The sequence below is a fragment of the Lactuca sativa genome, chromosome 2 (genome assembly GCF_002870075.4).
Source record: "Lactuca sativa cultivar Salinas chromosome 2, Lsat_Salinas_v11, whole genome shotgun sequence".
NCBI lineage: Eukaryota > Viridiplantae > Streptophyta > Magnoliopsida > Asterales > Asteraceae > Lactuca > Lactuca sativa.
The window spans coordinates 226,614,403-226,626,950 of NC_056624.2; the positions used below are offsets into that span (position 1 = coordinate 226,614,403).

Sequence of the window (12,548 nt, forward strand, 5' to 3'; positions counted from 1 at the left end):
ATAATATTTGAATGACTTTTTTTTGAACGAATTTGAAACTTCGATTGTCTCTTAAGTCATTTTCCCAAAAAGATAAAATTGAATTTGAAACTTCCATCGTATTTTAAGTCATTTTCCCAAAAAGATAAAATTAAATATCGTCAACAACAATCTAACAAGCATTAAAAGTTATTTTTAAAGAGTTTTGGTTTTGATTTGATTTTGAAGTTGAAGACTAAGCAATTATTGAGGAATTTTTATAGGGTTTTCATTAAAGAAGGCTAGAGTATATGAAATCACAAAAATATGTTAAAATTCTTTTCTGATAAATAAGAATAATTTTATTAAATGTCATTCTCTCATTTAATTGACCCCTTGTCATTTTGTTATAATTTTGAGATATATATTTATTTTCCTAGTGTCATTTATTTTATTTTACATTTTCAATATATCATTAATTTAGTTTCTATAAATTAAACAAACCATAATTATTATTAATTTGAAATTTGATATTTCAATTTCAAATAAATTTACAGTTTAAACCTTTATATTTAACATATTATTATAACTAACCCGTTTAATATACGAGTCTGATAACTAAGCACATAATTTTAATTTATTTCTTTTTCGTATGTTTTTTTTCTCATAATTTTCACTTATTTTAGATTTCAAATTTAAGTAAACTTTCGATGTAATCGTTTCTATTTAACACAACTAGTTATCAAATATATAATATCCTTCCTAAGTGAAATTTTAATCGGTTAAAAGTTGATAGTATTTGTTAAAATTATCTCGACAATATCCATATCAGTTAATAATTTTTTAATATTTTGTTACAGGTCGTGAACAATGAAGATGATGCGTCTTTTTATATCAGCAGTCTGTACGGTGTTGAGCTTTCTAGGCCTCCAATTTTGGACAGAACTTTCTAATGTGAAACTAAATTCAGACGGTTTGATCATGGGTGAACATTATCTGCACTTTTGTGTTGCCAAATGTGCAGTGGAAAATCCATATATCACTACTGCTTTAGTGCTCAACTTTATCCTCAACGTTTATACACTCATCTTTATATCTCTTAAGGTATTCATGTTTTCTATATCTTAATCACTACTATATTCTTGTCTCACACTAATGTTTTATTCGTTAGATATTGTATCTTGATATATTTTTTTCATGCAGACGATATATTTTGTTGAATCTTGGAAATTGGTGAAGCGACTATTTAAGTATGTTCTCTTCAAGGTAGGCACGAGTAGTATGTCTATATGGATGATGTATACGTACTTTTAGCCGGCTTACAATGATATGGTGACTGTGTATTTTATTTTGTAGGGAACATTTCTTGCGGCTGTTGTCCCACTAACACTGCCTCATGCAGGATTGTAGTTAACATGGTTGACCATAATATGCACTTTGAAGGTATATATATATATATATATATATATATATATATATATATATATATATATATATATATATATATATATATATATTCTAAACAGTGTAAAATGCATATAAAAAGAAAATTTTATGGGTTTTACTTCCCATTTTACAGATGTTTGAAGCTCTAGCTAGGGAGCGACTCGAACAGTTGAATACATCTTCTCCTAATTATGCAAGTCTTTGGAATCACTTGGGCATATATTATGTTTTATTGGTGGTTTTCATTCTCGATGCATTTTGGTATTCATTTTTTATAATTCTTAACGCGTTTCAGTTTACATAGTCGCTTTGCATATTATAGAGGATTTATGTAATTATCTTTTTATTGCAGGATAATGATGTGTCTAGTTATCTACCAAACAATACCATCATCTATGTTTTTGTTAGTATTATTCTTTGAGCCTCTTAGTATTGCTTTCGAAACACTACAGGTACACACACATTGACATATAATTTTGTTTCCTGTGATCTGTAACTTTTCAAAACGTGGCTTATAATAAGTTTTTTGGTCAACTTGGTCATATTGGTTTAATTTAGGGCATTTTGGTTCTTGGATTTCAATTGGTTGATATATGGGCTCATCACTCACGAGGCAACACAGCAAATTCCAAACTATTAACGTTTATGGATACGTCAGCAGCAGCAAGCAAGACTCTGTTTTTTGTTATTCTACTATTTTTATTTCCTTCATTTGCGTATTCTAGACATGACTTTTACGTGCAGGTTCACAATTGAAGCGTGTTATATTTCAGCATGTATGCTTTTTCCTAGATATTATGACGTTATCAATGGCTTTTGAGCATTATGTGCAAATATGGCGGCTTAATGGGATGCCATTCCTTATGCTTCTCCTATGTAAGTTCTTTGATATCTTCTAATTAATTCTACTTTCAAGTGCTTTTTTTTGTGTATTTATTCTCCTCTTCCACCCCTTCCCCAAAGGAAAAAAAATATCAAACTACATTTGCTTACAAGAATGTATGTCTTACGCAGTTCTTGTTAATTGCCTTATTGTTGGGCCTTAATCACCATGGCAACCATCATCTATATAGTTATGTTTGTAAGTTTATTTACAGTATTTTATCACATTGTAGATCCTAGAATTTAGTCGCCATAAGCGACTAAATCACTGGTGTGGACATTTGGTTTGTAATCATGAGTTACTTTGGATTCAACATGTGAAGTTGTTTGATTAAGGTTTCTGTTTGTAAATCACTGGTGTGGACATTTGGTTTGTAATCATGGCTTGAAAGAAATTATCTTGATATTCTCTAAGAATCAATATGCTCGTTTATTTTCTATACTACATTATCCAAACTTAAATAGCCTAACTAGTTTTTACAAATTTTAAAAAACTAGTTCGGGAGCCACTTGACATAGAAGTGTGCATTGATGATGTCGTTTTAATTACAACAATAATGATATTGTACACCATTTACTAAAAAACTAAATAATTTGTTTAAAACCTTCATACATAAAAAATAAAAAAAATAAAAAAATAAAAAAAAAAAAAGATTGTTTAAAATAATTTGTTTCGTTGTTCACCTCTTTACACGTAGAGATGCACAAACCTGACAGATTGTTTAAAAATTGGAAAACAAACCAAATCAGTTTTTTATATAATTGTTTTTAAAACCAGATATGTTATATTCGATCTGGCAGTGTGTAATTGGATTTCAAAAAGCTAGGATACTGAATTTTAACAGGTTCGGAACAAATAATTTTTTATACCAAATTTTAATAGGTTGGGAGAAAACAAATTTTTATCGGATTAGAAACCAATTTCTATCCGATTATATTAATATTTTAAATCCAAACATATAATAACGTATCATTTGGTGGGAGTGAATTTGAACTTTCAAAAAAACTTAAAAATTATATTTTTATAGGTTTATCTGATATTAAAAAAAAATAATAATAAAAAAAAAAAAAAAAAAAAAAAAAAACGGATAAGCCGAATCTGAAACTAGAATCTAACTATGAAAAAATCCAATCAAAACCGAATAGGTTTTGATCGAAAACCGAAACCCAAAATTCGATCAATCTAAAGCGTTAAAAAAACATGTTTCTGTTAAAACCAAGTTTTGTGCACCGGAAGTAAAGACTAAAGAACCCCTTAATTTATGATCAGGATTAAAACCGACTTTTTAATAACCGTATTTTTTTTTTTTATCTAAAACGATATTTGTGAACCACACTAACCAGAGGTAAAGATTAAACAGTCCTTACGTTGGCCTTTACTGATTGCGCTTAATCTGTATTACATTTGGGCTCAAGGCTTTATTTAATTAGTGGTCCTTAAGCTTTAAGTCTTTAACGAAACAATGAGTTATCGTTAAAAGTTGGCACAAATATTTATACAACAATGTGGAGTCGTGGCTAGTCTTTTTTTGCTAATTGTAGTTTTGTGTTTAATTTGTGTAGTACTAGAATTATACAAGATTCTACTATATAATAACCCTGAAATTCGATTTGAATTCCAAATGACTGCACGACAACATACAACAAATTATACATATATTGCACCTCTCTTCTCTGCTCTCATTGTCATTGACTTATATACTTCGGTTTAGAAGGTGTTAAAAATAAGATAAATCAAATAACAATGACAATACATATAATAATTGAGCAGAACTATAACTGGTTGAACCATAAACCCTGAAGAAGTGTCAATGAAGACGAAATTATTCCAAAAGAAGCTGGTAAGGACAAAAAGCAGACACAGCAAGAACATGAAGAAGAAATGGCAAATTATTCAGCTTTTACTTTTTCTTTTATACCGTTTTCCTCTTTGTTTCCCCCCCAATATTCTCTCTTTGTCTTCGTGTGTGTGAGCCAAGCCAAGATTGGATAATTTCTGCCGGAGACTTGATATCTTCGTCTTGGATGAAGAAAGCTTCGGTAATTTTTCTTCACCTGATTTCATCGACATTTTGCAATTAGCTCATAAATATACATGTTTCCTCTTCTCTACTCTGCAGTATTTTTAGAAGAGAAAGGGTTTTATGAACTTTGAAGTTCTTCGTTTCAGTGTTTTTAGTTTAATATTTACAGCTTTTCCCCCTTGGCATGTAAAATTATGACTTCCAACCAGATTTTTTCTTTTTCAGACAATTGGTCCCCAAAGTGTAATTTCTTCGCATCTTTGGTCCACAGTTGGACTGCATGGCTGTGCTTAAAAAACCTCCATTAAATCTACGAAAAATGACCAATAACTTCCCACATCAAACCATAAAAAAAATCGCGACCATGTCGATGTTACACCCAAGCTCTACAATTACATGCCTTTGATATCTATCACCTTTTAAACATGTATGTCTCCTACCCAAAAAAATTAGAAAAATATAAAATTAAATGATACTGTATGACACATTTTTTTTTGTTTTAAATTTTATGATGGATTTTTGGAGGTCTGATTTGGATCTTGTTTAACTTTAATATGTTTGATTTTAATATGATTTTTGATAATTTTTTAAGAAGAATTGGAGATTGAGAAGTTTCCATAAAAAAATATGAATCAAGAGAGGAGGATGGACAAAAATATGAATTAATTGGAGATTGAGAAGTTTCCATAAAAGAATATGAATCAAGAGAGGATGAAGTGACAAAAATTCGATGAATTATGTAGATTGGTGCACCAAAAGATAATATAAACATAAACATTACATATACAGGTTGAACAGTTGAGATCTAACACCATATTATATTTGTTTTCTAATCATCATGTGATAAAGATCATTAGAAGATAATGTCAGTTAATTAAATGATGATGCATATCAGTTACTAATTAGTAAATAATATTGTGGTATTTTGATCATACAGGCAGCAGGTCGATTTTATTGAGATCTGCCACACAGACCATAGTGAGCGCAGGCAATGGAGATGATATTGTATCTTATCAGCTTAATATCCCCATTTGCATTATTGGTCGATGGAATTTTATTCAACTTAATTATGATGTGGATTCAGATAACTGATCATATTGAAGCTCAGGAATTGGGGGCGCAACTAGTTAAGTATGTAATCTACAAGGTAGTCAGCTACTCACTGACTTACTGCCACTTGTGTCTTCTGAGTTCGGAATCTTTAGCTAGCTTTTATATATATATATATATATATATATATATATATATATATATATATATATATATATATATATATATATATATATATATATATATATATATATATATATAGGTTTAGGTTCTATGGAAAACAAAAAACCTTAAAAAAATTCTAAAAATCATTAAAATGCATAAAACAAATACTTAGAGATCACAAAAAAAATTTTGAGTTTTTTTTATCAAAAAATCATAACTTTTAGGTCAAAATCACTGAAAAAAATTATTGAAAATTTTTTTTTACAAAAAAAAATTCATTTTTTTTTACAAAAAAAAATTCATTTTTTTTTCAGCAAAATTGTAAAAAATGCTGCGATTTTTTGATAAAAAAATTCAAATAAAAGTTTTGTGATATAAAGTTTTGTGATATATATATATATATATATATATATATATATATATATATATATATATATATATATATATATATATATATATATATATATATATATATATATATATATATATATATATATAGGGTGAGGTTCAATAGAGAACCATAATTAACCAAGGAACAATTTTTTTTTTCAACTTTTAGAACTTATTTTTTATAAAAAAAAAAGTAAAAATACAGAAATTCATAACTTTTTATTCTTTTTACAATGATATAAAATTCGATATTTTTACGTCAAATTCACAATGTGAATCATCGAAAATTCATAACGTGAATCCGGATTCACACGGTGAATCCGAAAAATATTTTTCACATTCACAATGTTAATATATGAATTTAGATATTTTTAGATTTTTTTTTTCGATAAAGAATAAGCTCTAGAAATTAAAAAAAAGATTTGGTTCCTTGAAGATTTCATAATTATGGTTTTCTATTGAACTTTTCCATATATATATATATATATATATATATATATATATATATATATATATATATATATATATATATATATATATATATATATATATATATAAAGTTGGTTTTGTCCTTAATTAATTACTTACGTATATATGCAGGGAGTATTTCTTCCGTTTGTAGTCCAACTAACACTAAATCATGCAGAATTCTGGTCAATATGGTTGGTCACACTATCTACGAGCAAGGTATGCTTATTTAGACGATCTCCAACCAATCTTTATTTTTTCTATACATGGAGTAAAAAAATGTAGTAAATAGTGTTTAATTTCCAACCTATTTCATTTTTACCCCATTTTTTATCCCAAAAAGTATATTCCTAGAATATTCCATTTTTATAACTTATATATATTGTCAAATACACCCTCTATTAATTAAACTTTATATTTATGATTAATTAATATAAATTAGTATATAACATAATATTTTAAATATTAAATATTGCATTTAAATTATAATTAGTAGATAAAATAAATTAGAAATGTATAAAATAAAAATGATAGAGACTGAAATTGGCAACCAAAACTTCACATCCATTTTTGGAGATATGAATAGTATTCCCCCATATATGGGGGAATACTATTCATATCTCCAAAAATGGAGGTGGAAATGGGGAAAATGGAGTTCGGGGGTGGGTTGGAGATGCATAAATATGGGCCAATCATTTTACTTATTAAAAAAAATGATTAATACATATTATTGAATTAAATATAATTGAAAAATATTATCTAATTTAACTAACAGAATATTTTAGTCAATTAATATAGATTTAATAAACGAAATTTGCATATTTTAACGGATTATAGATTCTATTAATTTTAAAAATCTAATTTTTCGAATTATAAGGTTTTTAATTCGAACATTCTGATAGAATATGTTTGAGTTTGTTCAAAAATAAAAATATTATTGAACCATAAAATAATAAAAATATTCTTGAACATATTTCTTGATCATGACTTTAAAAATTTCTTGTAGAATAACAAAATTCTCGAACCATCAATTGAAGAATTAAACCAAAAATTACATTAATTTTTATATAATACATGTAACAATTGCTAAGAATTACATTTATTGTTAAAAATTAAAAGTAAAAAAACTTTCGAATCTGAAAAAAAAAAAAACATCAAATCTAACAAAGACACTAATACATTCTAAAAGAATAATGTTGCTAAGAGGCGTCATTCAAATTTCATGGTCCGTTCTTCAAACATCAATTTCTGTGGAAACAAATCCAATGAATAAATTAGTGAGAAAAAATATCCATATTCCATTCCAACATAAGTGGAATTCGTGATTCCATTCTGATAGAATTGGAATTCATTTACCAATAATTATACAAATTCGGACATTCTAATAGAATATGTTCATGATTATCATAAAAAATATTCTTTTCTGATAGAATACTATAAACGAAGAAATATCATTCAGTTAAAGCATTTTAGCGAGCACTTGGTGTGCATCAAAACGACTTTCAATTTCCTTTAAAAATTAGACAATCATAACAAATTCCCAATTTACCAAAAATATTACACCTTGAAAGAATTAGACAATAAACCTAAACACATCCAAAATTTCTTTGATTTATGTCAAACAATCAACCGAAACATCCATTCTATATATTGAAATCAAATCAAATTAAAAAAAAAAAAAAAACTCATTTGAAGATTAAACTTCATTGGTTTACAGTAAATCGGTCAAAATAAGAAAAAGAAGGAATAAACATGTACTCATCAACTTCCTTGTCTTTCGTTCACACCTCACCAGAAAAAAAATAGGAAGAAGTGGCAGAGCCGCCTACTGTCGTCGCTGAGCGTCCATCCCCACACCCCTGCTCGTCGATCACCACCAAGACCAAGGCCCTTTTCCCTTTTCCTTCTCTTTGGCCCCATCAGAAACCTTTTCTTCCCACTGATCAAACCTTGTTCACGTAGCATTCAACCACCGTCGAAGCAAACCCACCGAACACCCCCTTCTTCTTCACTGCTGCTGCTCGCGACACCTAACTGGAGACCAATGGCTGACCCCCTCCACCGGCGTCCGTCGTTGCTACGATGCCTCTTCGTTTACCCCATCAACACCACAGCCAATCACCCCTCTTACTAGCGACCGGTTACAAATCCAAGCCACCCTTTACCAAATCCTTCTTCTATTTCGTTCGGGTTGCGTTATCATTGATCAGATGAAGATGAAGAGGTTTTCCCCCATCGATTATTTTTGGATGATCAGTGAGGAGTTTCCGAACACGATCTGAAAGCCTCGATACCCTCTAGGATGCTAGGGCTTTATCGGGTCGGAGATTTAGGAAGACACGCTTATTTATTTAGGTTATAAGTCAATACCATGATTATAGGGATTATTTTTGGAAGTTACTAAACAAATTACTAAATTACGCTTATTCATTTATTTAATTATTTAATTATTTATTTAATTTTGATTGACCCACATTTATGCATACAATCACACAATATAAAATACAAAATAAAAAATTAAATATTATTTTAAGACCATGTTAATTTTACGAGACATGAGGATGCGATCTTAGTTACTCATCTTGGAAATCAAAAAATTAAAAAAAAATGTAAAATGCAAAATCCATTTTTTTTAAATATTATTTTCGTTATTTAATTTAACCAAAAAAATTACCGTTTTTTTTAAATATACGTGAAATATTATAGTTGAATATTACACTATAAATATTTAAATCGAATTTTTAAATCGTAAGAATAGTCTAATATTCTACTAAAATTGTTGGATATGATAAAATATTTTAATATTCTACTAAATTGTTAGATTTATTAGAATATTTTAATATCCATTAGAATTATTTGAACAATTATAGTATAATATTCTAATAGAATATTCTAAAAATCCGATTTGAATATTTACAGTATAATATTCTATTAGAATATATTTCATGTTTATTTCGAAAAAAATAGTATTTATTTATTTATTTTTGGATAATCTAAATGACAAAAAAATATTAAAAAAGAAAAAATCGAAAATTTTCATTTATTTTGGATTTTAAAAATATTTTTTTATCACTAAAATGAATGGTTAAGATTATTTCCCATTGTCTCACAAAATATAATGATCTCATATGAACTTAACCATATATATATATATATATATATATATATATATATATATATATATATATATATATATATATATATATACACACACACTTGTGGGACCGGGTCGGGTCAGGGTGTGATGACAAATGGTAAACTAATGGATATTATTTTTGACTTTCTATTTGTACAGACGGTGAACGCGCTAACAAGGAGACATCTTGAATGTCTGAATGAATTGCGTTCTGAAATTGACTGAACTTACTCCTTTATATCTGTTTTTCTTTTAGTATATTTTATTTTCTTGATGAATGTCAATCTCCTTTCACTTTGGTACGTATGTATTTTCTTTCAAATTCTTCTATTTTATGAATTAATTTATAGATATCATAATAATTTTTGTTTACTTGCATATTAATTACTTAGAAGATATATCCATCATGCATCCATGTCAATTATCACTTTTCATGCTTACCTATCTCCTAGATTTATTCTTTACATATTTGCAGGATGTATTCAATGAGCTACACAACAATAGTCCCATCGCCTCTGTTTTGGTTGTTATTCTTTGAGCCGTTAAGTATTGTTTTGGAAACACTACAAGTATGTACATTGTACATACACCAACCTGTGTATTTTAATTCCATCCGCATTAATTAAGTTATGGCATTTTGTTTTCTTTTATATCTTATTTGGCTTTCAATTCTTAACATGGCTGTTTTTTTTTAATCTACATACATTATATTGCTTTTAGGCCATTTTGTTTCATGGATTTCAACTGATTGATATATGGCTTCATTACCCACCACGCAACACCACAAATTCCAAATTATTAAAGGTTTTGGATATGGCAGCAGGCAAGACTCTATCTATGATTTTTAATATTCTACCTTTGGCCTAGCATGTTGTTTGGCTTGTTTGTTCTAGACATGCATATATGACTCGTATATATATGTGTAGGTTTACTATGGGAACAAAAGCGTATTATATTACGGGATGTGGGATTTTTCCTAGACATTATGAGTTTGTTCATGTCTCTTGGTCATTATATGCATATATGGTTTCTAGTTCTTGATGACATGACATTTCCTCTTGTTGATGCAATGCTTACCCTACCTATACAAGTAAGTTTTTTTTTATATGTTCTAATTCTACTGTCCAGCGATTTATCTTGTGTGACTATCCTCTCCTTTTTCAGCAGCCCCTGATCCAAAAGTAAAAAATACAGCAAGCTGCATGCTTTTGCTTAAATTAAGGAATGTATGTCATATATATGCAGGGCGTGTTAAGTGCAGCTGTGATGCGTATGCGGGAGTTTATTATCTCGTTAAGAATGGTGCGCTGAGGGAACCTTTGATGCAACATGAAGTGATTATATATGCATGATTGGATTAGATTTTCGAAATAGAATGATATGTAGGAACCTTGTAATATACTCCCTCCGTCCCATATTAATAGTCCATGTTTCCTTTTTGGTTTGTCCCAAAATAATTGTCTACTTCTAAAAATAAATATGTCTTTTACCATAATACCCCTCATTATTAGTTAAATTACCATAAAATTAAACGCAACTACCATAGAATTAAATGTAACAGAAGGGTAAAACTGTTATTTCCTTTAATAAAGTTAATGATAATTAATGTTTTCTTAAACTGTGTGTTTTTTGTCTGTGGACTATTATTTTGGGACGGAGGGAGTATTATATTTGGTAGCTAGGGTATGTTTGAACCTTAAAACTTCAAGAATCTATGCCCACAAGCAAATGGTTGCACTCCCTTCACTTTTTTAAAGAACTAGATTCTATGACTTCCGCATATGCAAATTAAGCAACACTAGCTAACAAACAACCATCTCCCTTTACCCAGGCCACAAAAACGACCTCATGATACCTTCTGCCTCATTCATTCCTGTAAAAGTTATGGTTGCGTTTAGTTACGGAAAAACAATTTTCATTTTCCGTTTTTTGTTTTCCCTTTTCGATTTTCATTTTTCGTTTTTATTTTTCATTGAAAAATTTAGAAAACGCGTTTAGTTAAACTTATTCGTTTTTCATTTTCAGTTTTAGAAAATTAGAAAACATGTTTAGATGTGTATTTTTCCATCGGTTTTTATTTTTAGAAAACGGTAGCGGTGGTAGGGTGTGGATGTGGGTGTGGGTGGGGGCGGTGATGGTAGCGGGTCGACGACGGTGGTGGTGATGACAGGCGATGGTGGTGGCGGCGGCAATTGTGTCAGTAGTGGTGGTGATGGCGGCGGCAGCGGTGGTGGTGGTGGTGCTAGTGACGGGTTAGTAGTGGTGGTGGTAGGTCGGTGATTGTGGTGGTGGTGTTGGGTGGTTGGGGGTGCGAGTGTGTGTTTTTGTATGTGTATGTGTGTGTTTGTGGGGGTATGTGTGGGTCTGTGTGTGTATGGGTGTGTGTCTGTGAGGGTGGGGGTGGGGGTAGGTGTGGGTTTGTGTGTGTGTGGGTGTGTGTTTGTAGGGGTGTGGGCGGGTATGTGTGTGAGTGTGTTTGTGTGTGTGTGTGGCTGCGTTGGTGGGTATGTATGTGTGTGTGTGTGTTTGTGGGTTGGTGTGTGTGTGTACGGGAGGGTGTGTGTGTGTGTGTAGGTGGGTTGGTATGTGTGTGCGGGTGTGTGTGTGCGAGTGTGTGTGTGTGGGTGGGTGGGTATGTATGTGTGTGTGTGCGGGTATGTGTGTAGGTGGGTGGGTATGTGTGTGTGTTTGTGGGTTGGTGTGTGTGTGCGGGTGGATGTGTGTGTGTGTGGGTGGGTATGTATGTGTGTGTGTGTTTGTGGGTTGGTGTGTGCGGGTGGGTGAGTGTGTGGGTGGGTATGTACGTGTGTGTGTGTTTGTGGGTTGGTGTGTGTGTGCGCGGGTGGGTGTGTGGGTGGGTGGGTATGTATGTGTGTGTGTTTGTGGGTTAGTGTGTGTGTGTGTGTACGCGCGGGTGGGTATGTGTGTGGGTGGGTATGTATGTGTGTGTGTGTGTGTTTGTGGGTTGGTGTGTGCGAGTGGGTGAGTGTGTGGGTGGGTATGTATGTGTGTGTGTTTGTGGGTTGGTG

General features: G+C 30.6%; 1 protein-coding gene across 1 annotated transcript; it reads left to right on the forward strand.

Annotated features, from left to right (window-relative positions):
• The first annotated feature begins 828 nt into the window (after positions 1–828).
• Positions 829–11,799, forward strand: LOC111910842 (E3 ubiquitin protein ligase RIN2-like). The gene is made up of 10 exons (XM_052769090.1): positions 829–1,062; positions 1,162–1,224; positions 1,538–1,665; positions 1,757–1,856; positions 1,963–2,081; positions 9,995–10,088; positions 10,240–10,342; positions 10,446–10,609; positions 10,765–10,821; positions 11,623–11,799. The coding sequence occupies exons 1-10, from the start codon at positions 829–831 to the stop codon at positions 11,797–11,799; spliced, it is 1,239 nt and encodes a 412-aa protein (XP_052625050.1).
• The last annotated feature ends 749 nt before the right edge of the window (positions 11,800–12,548 follow it).

Coding starts and splice junctions, on each gene's coding strand:
- LOC111910842 (XM_052769090.1), top strand. CDS start 829: ATGAAGATGATGCGTCTTTTTATATCAGCAGTCTGTACGGTGTTGAGC. Junction 1,666..1,756: donor TTCATTCTCGATGCATTTTG/GTATTCATTTTT, acceptor TTTTTATTGCAG/GATAATGATGTGTCTAGTTA. Junction 1,857..1,962: donor TTGCTTTCGAAACACTACAG/GTACACACACAT, acceptor GGTTTAATTTAG/GGCATTTTGGTTCTTGGATT.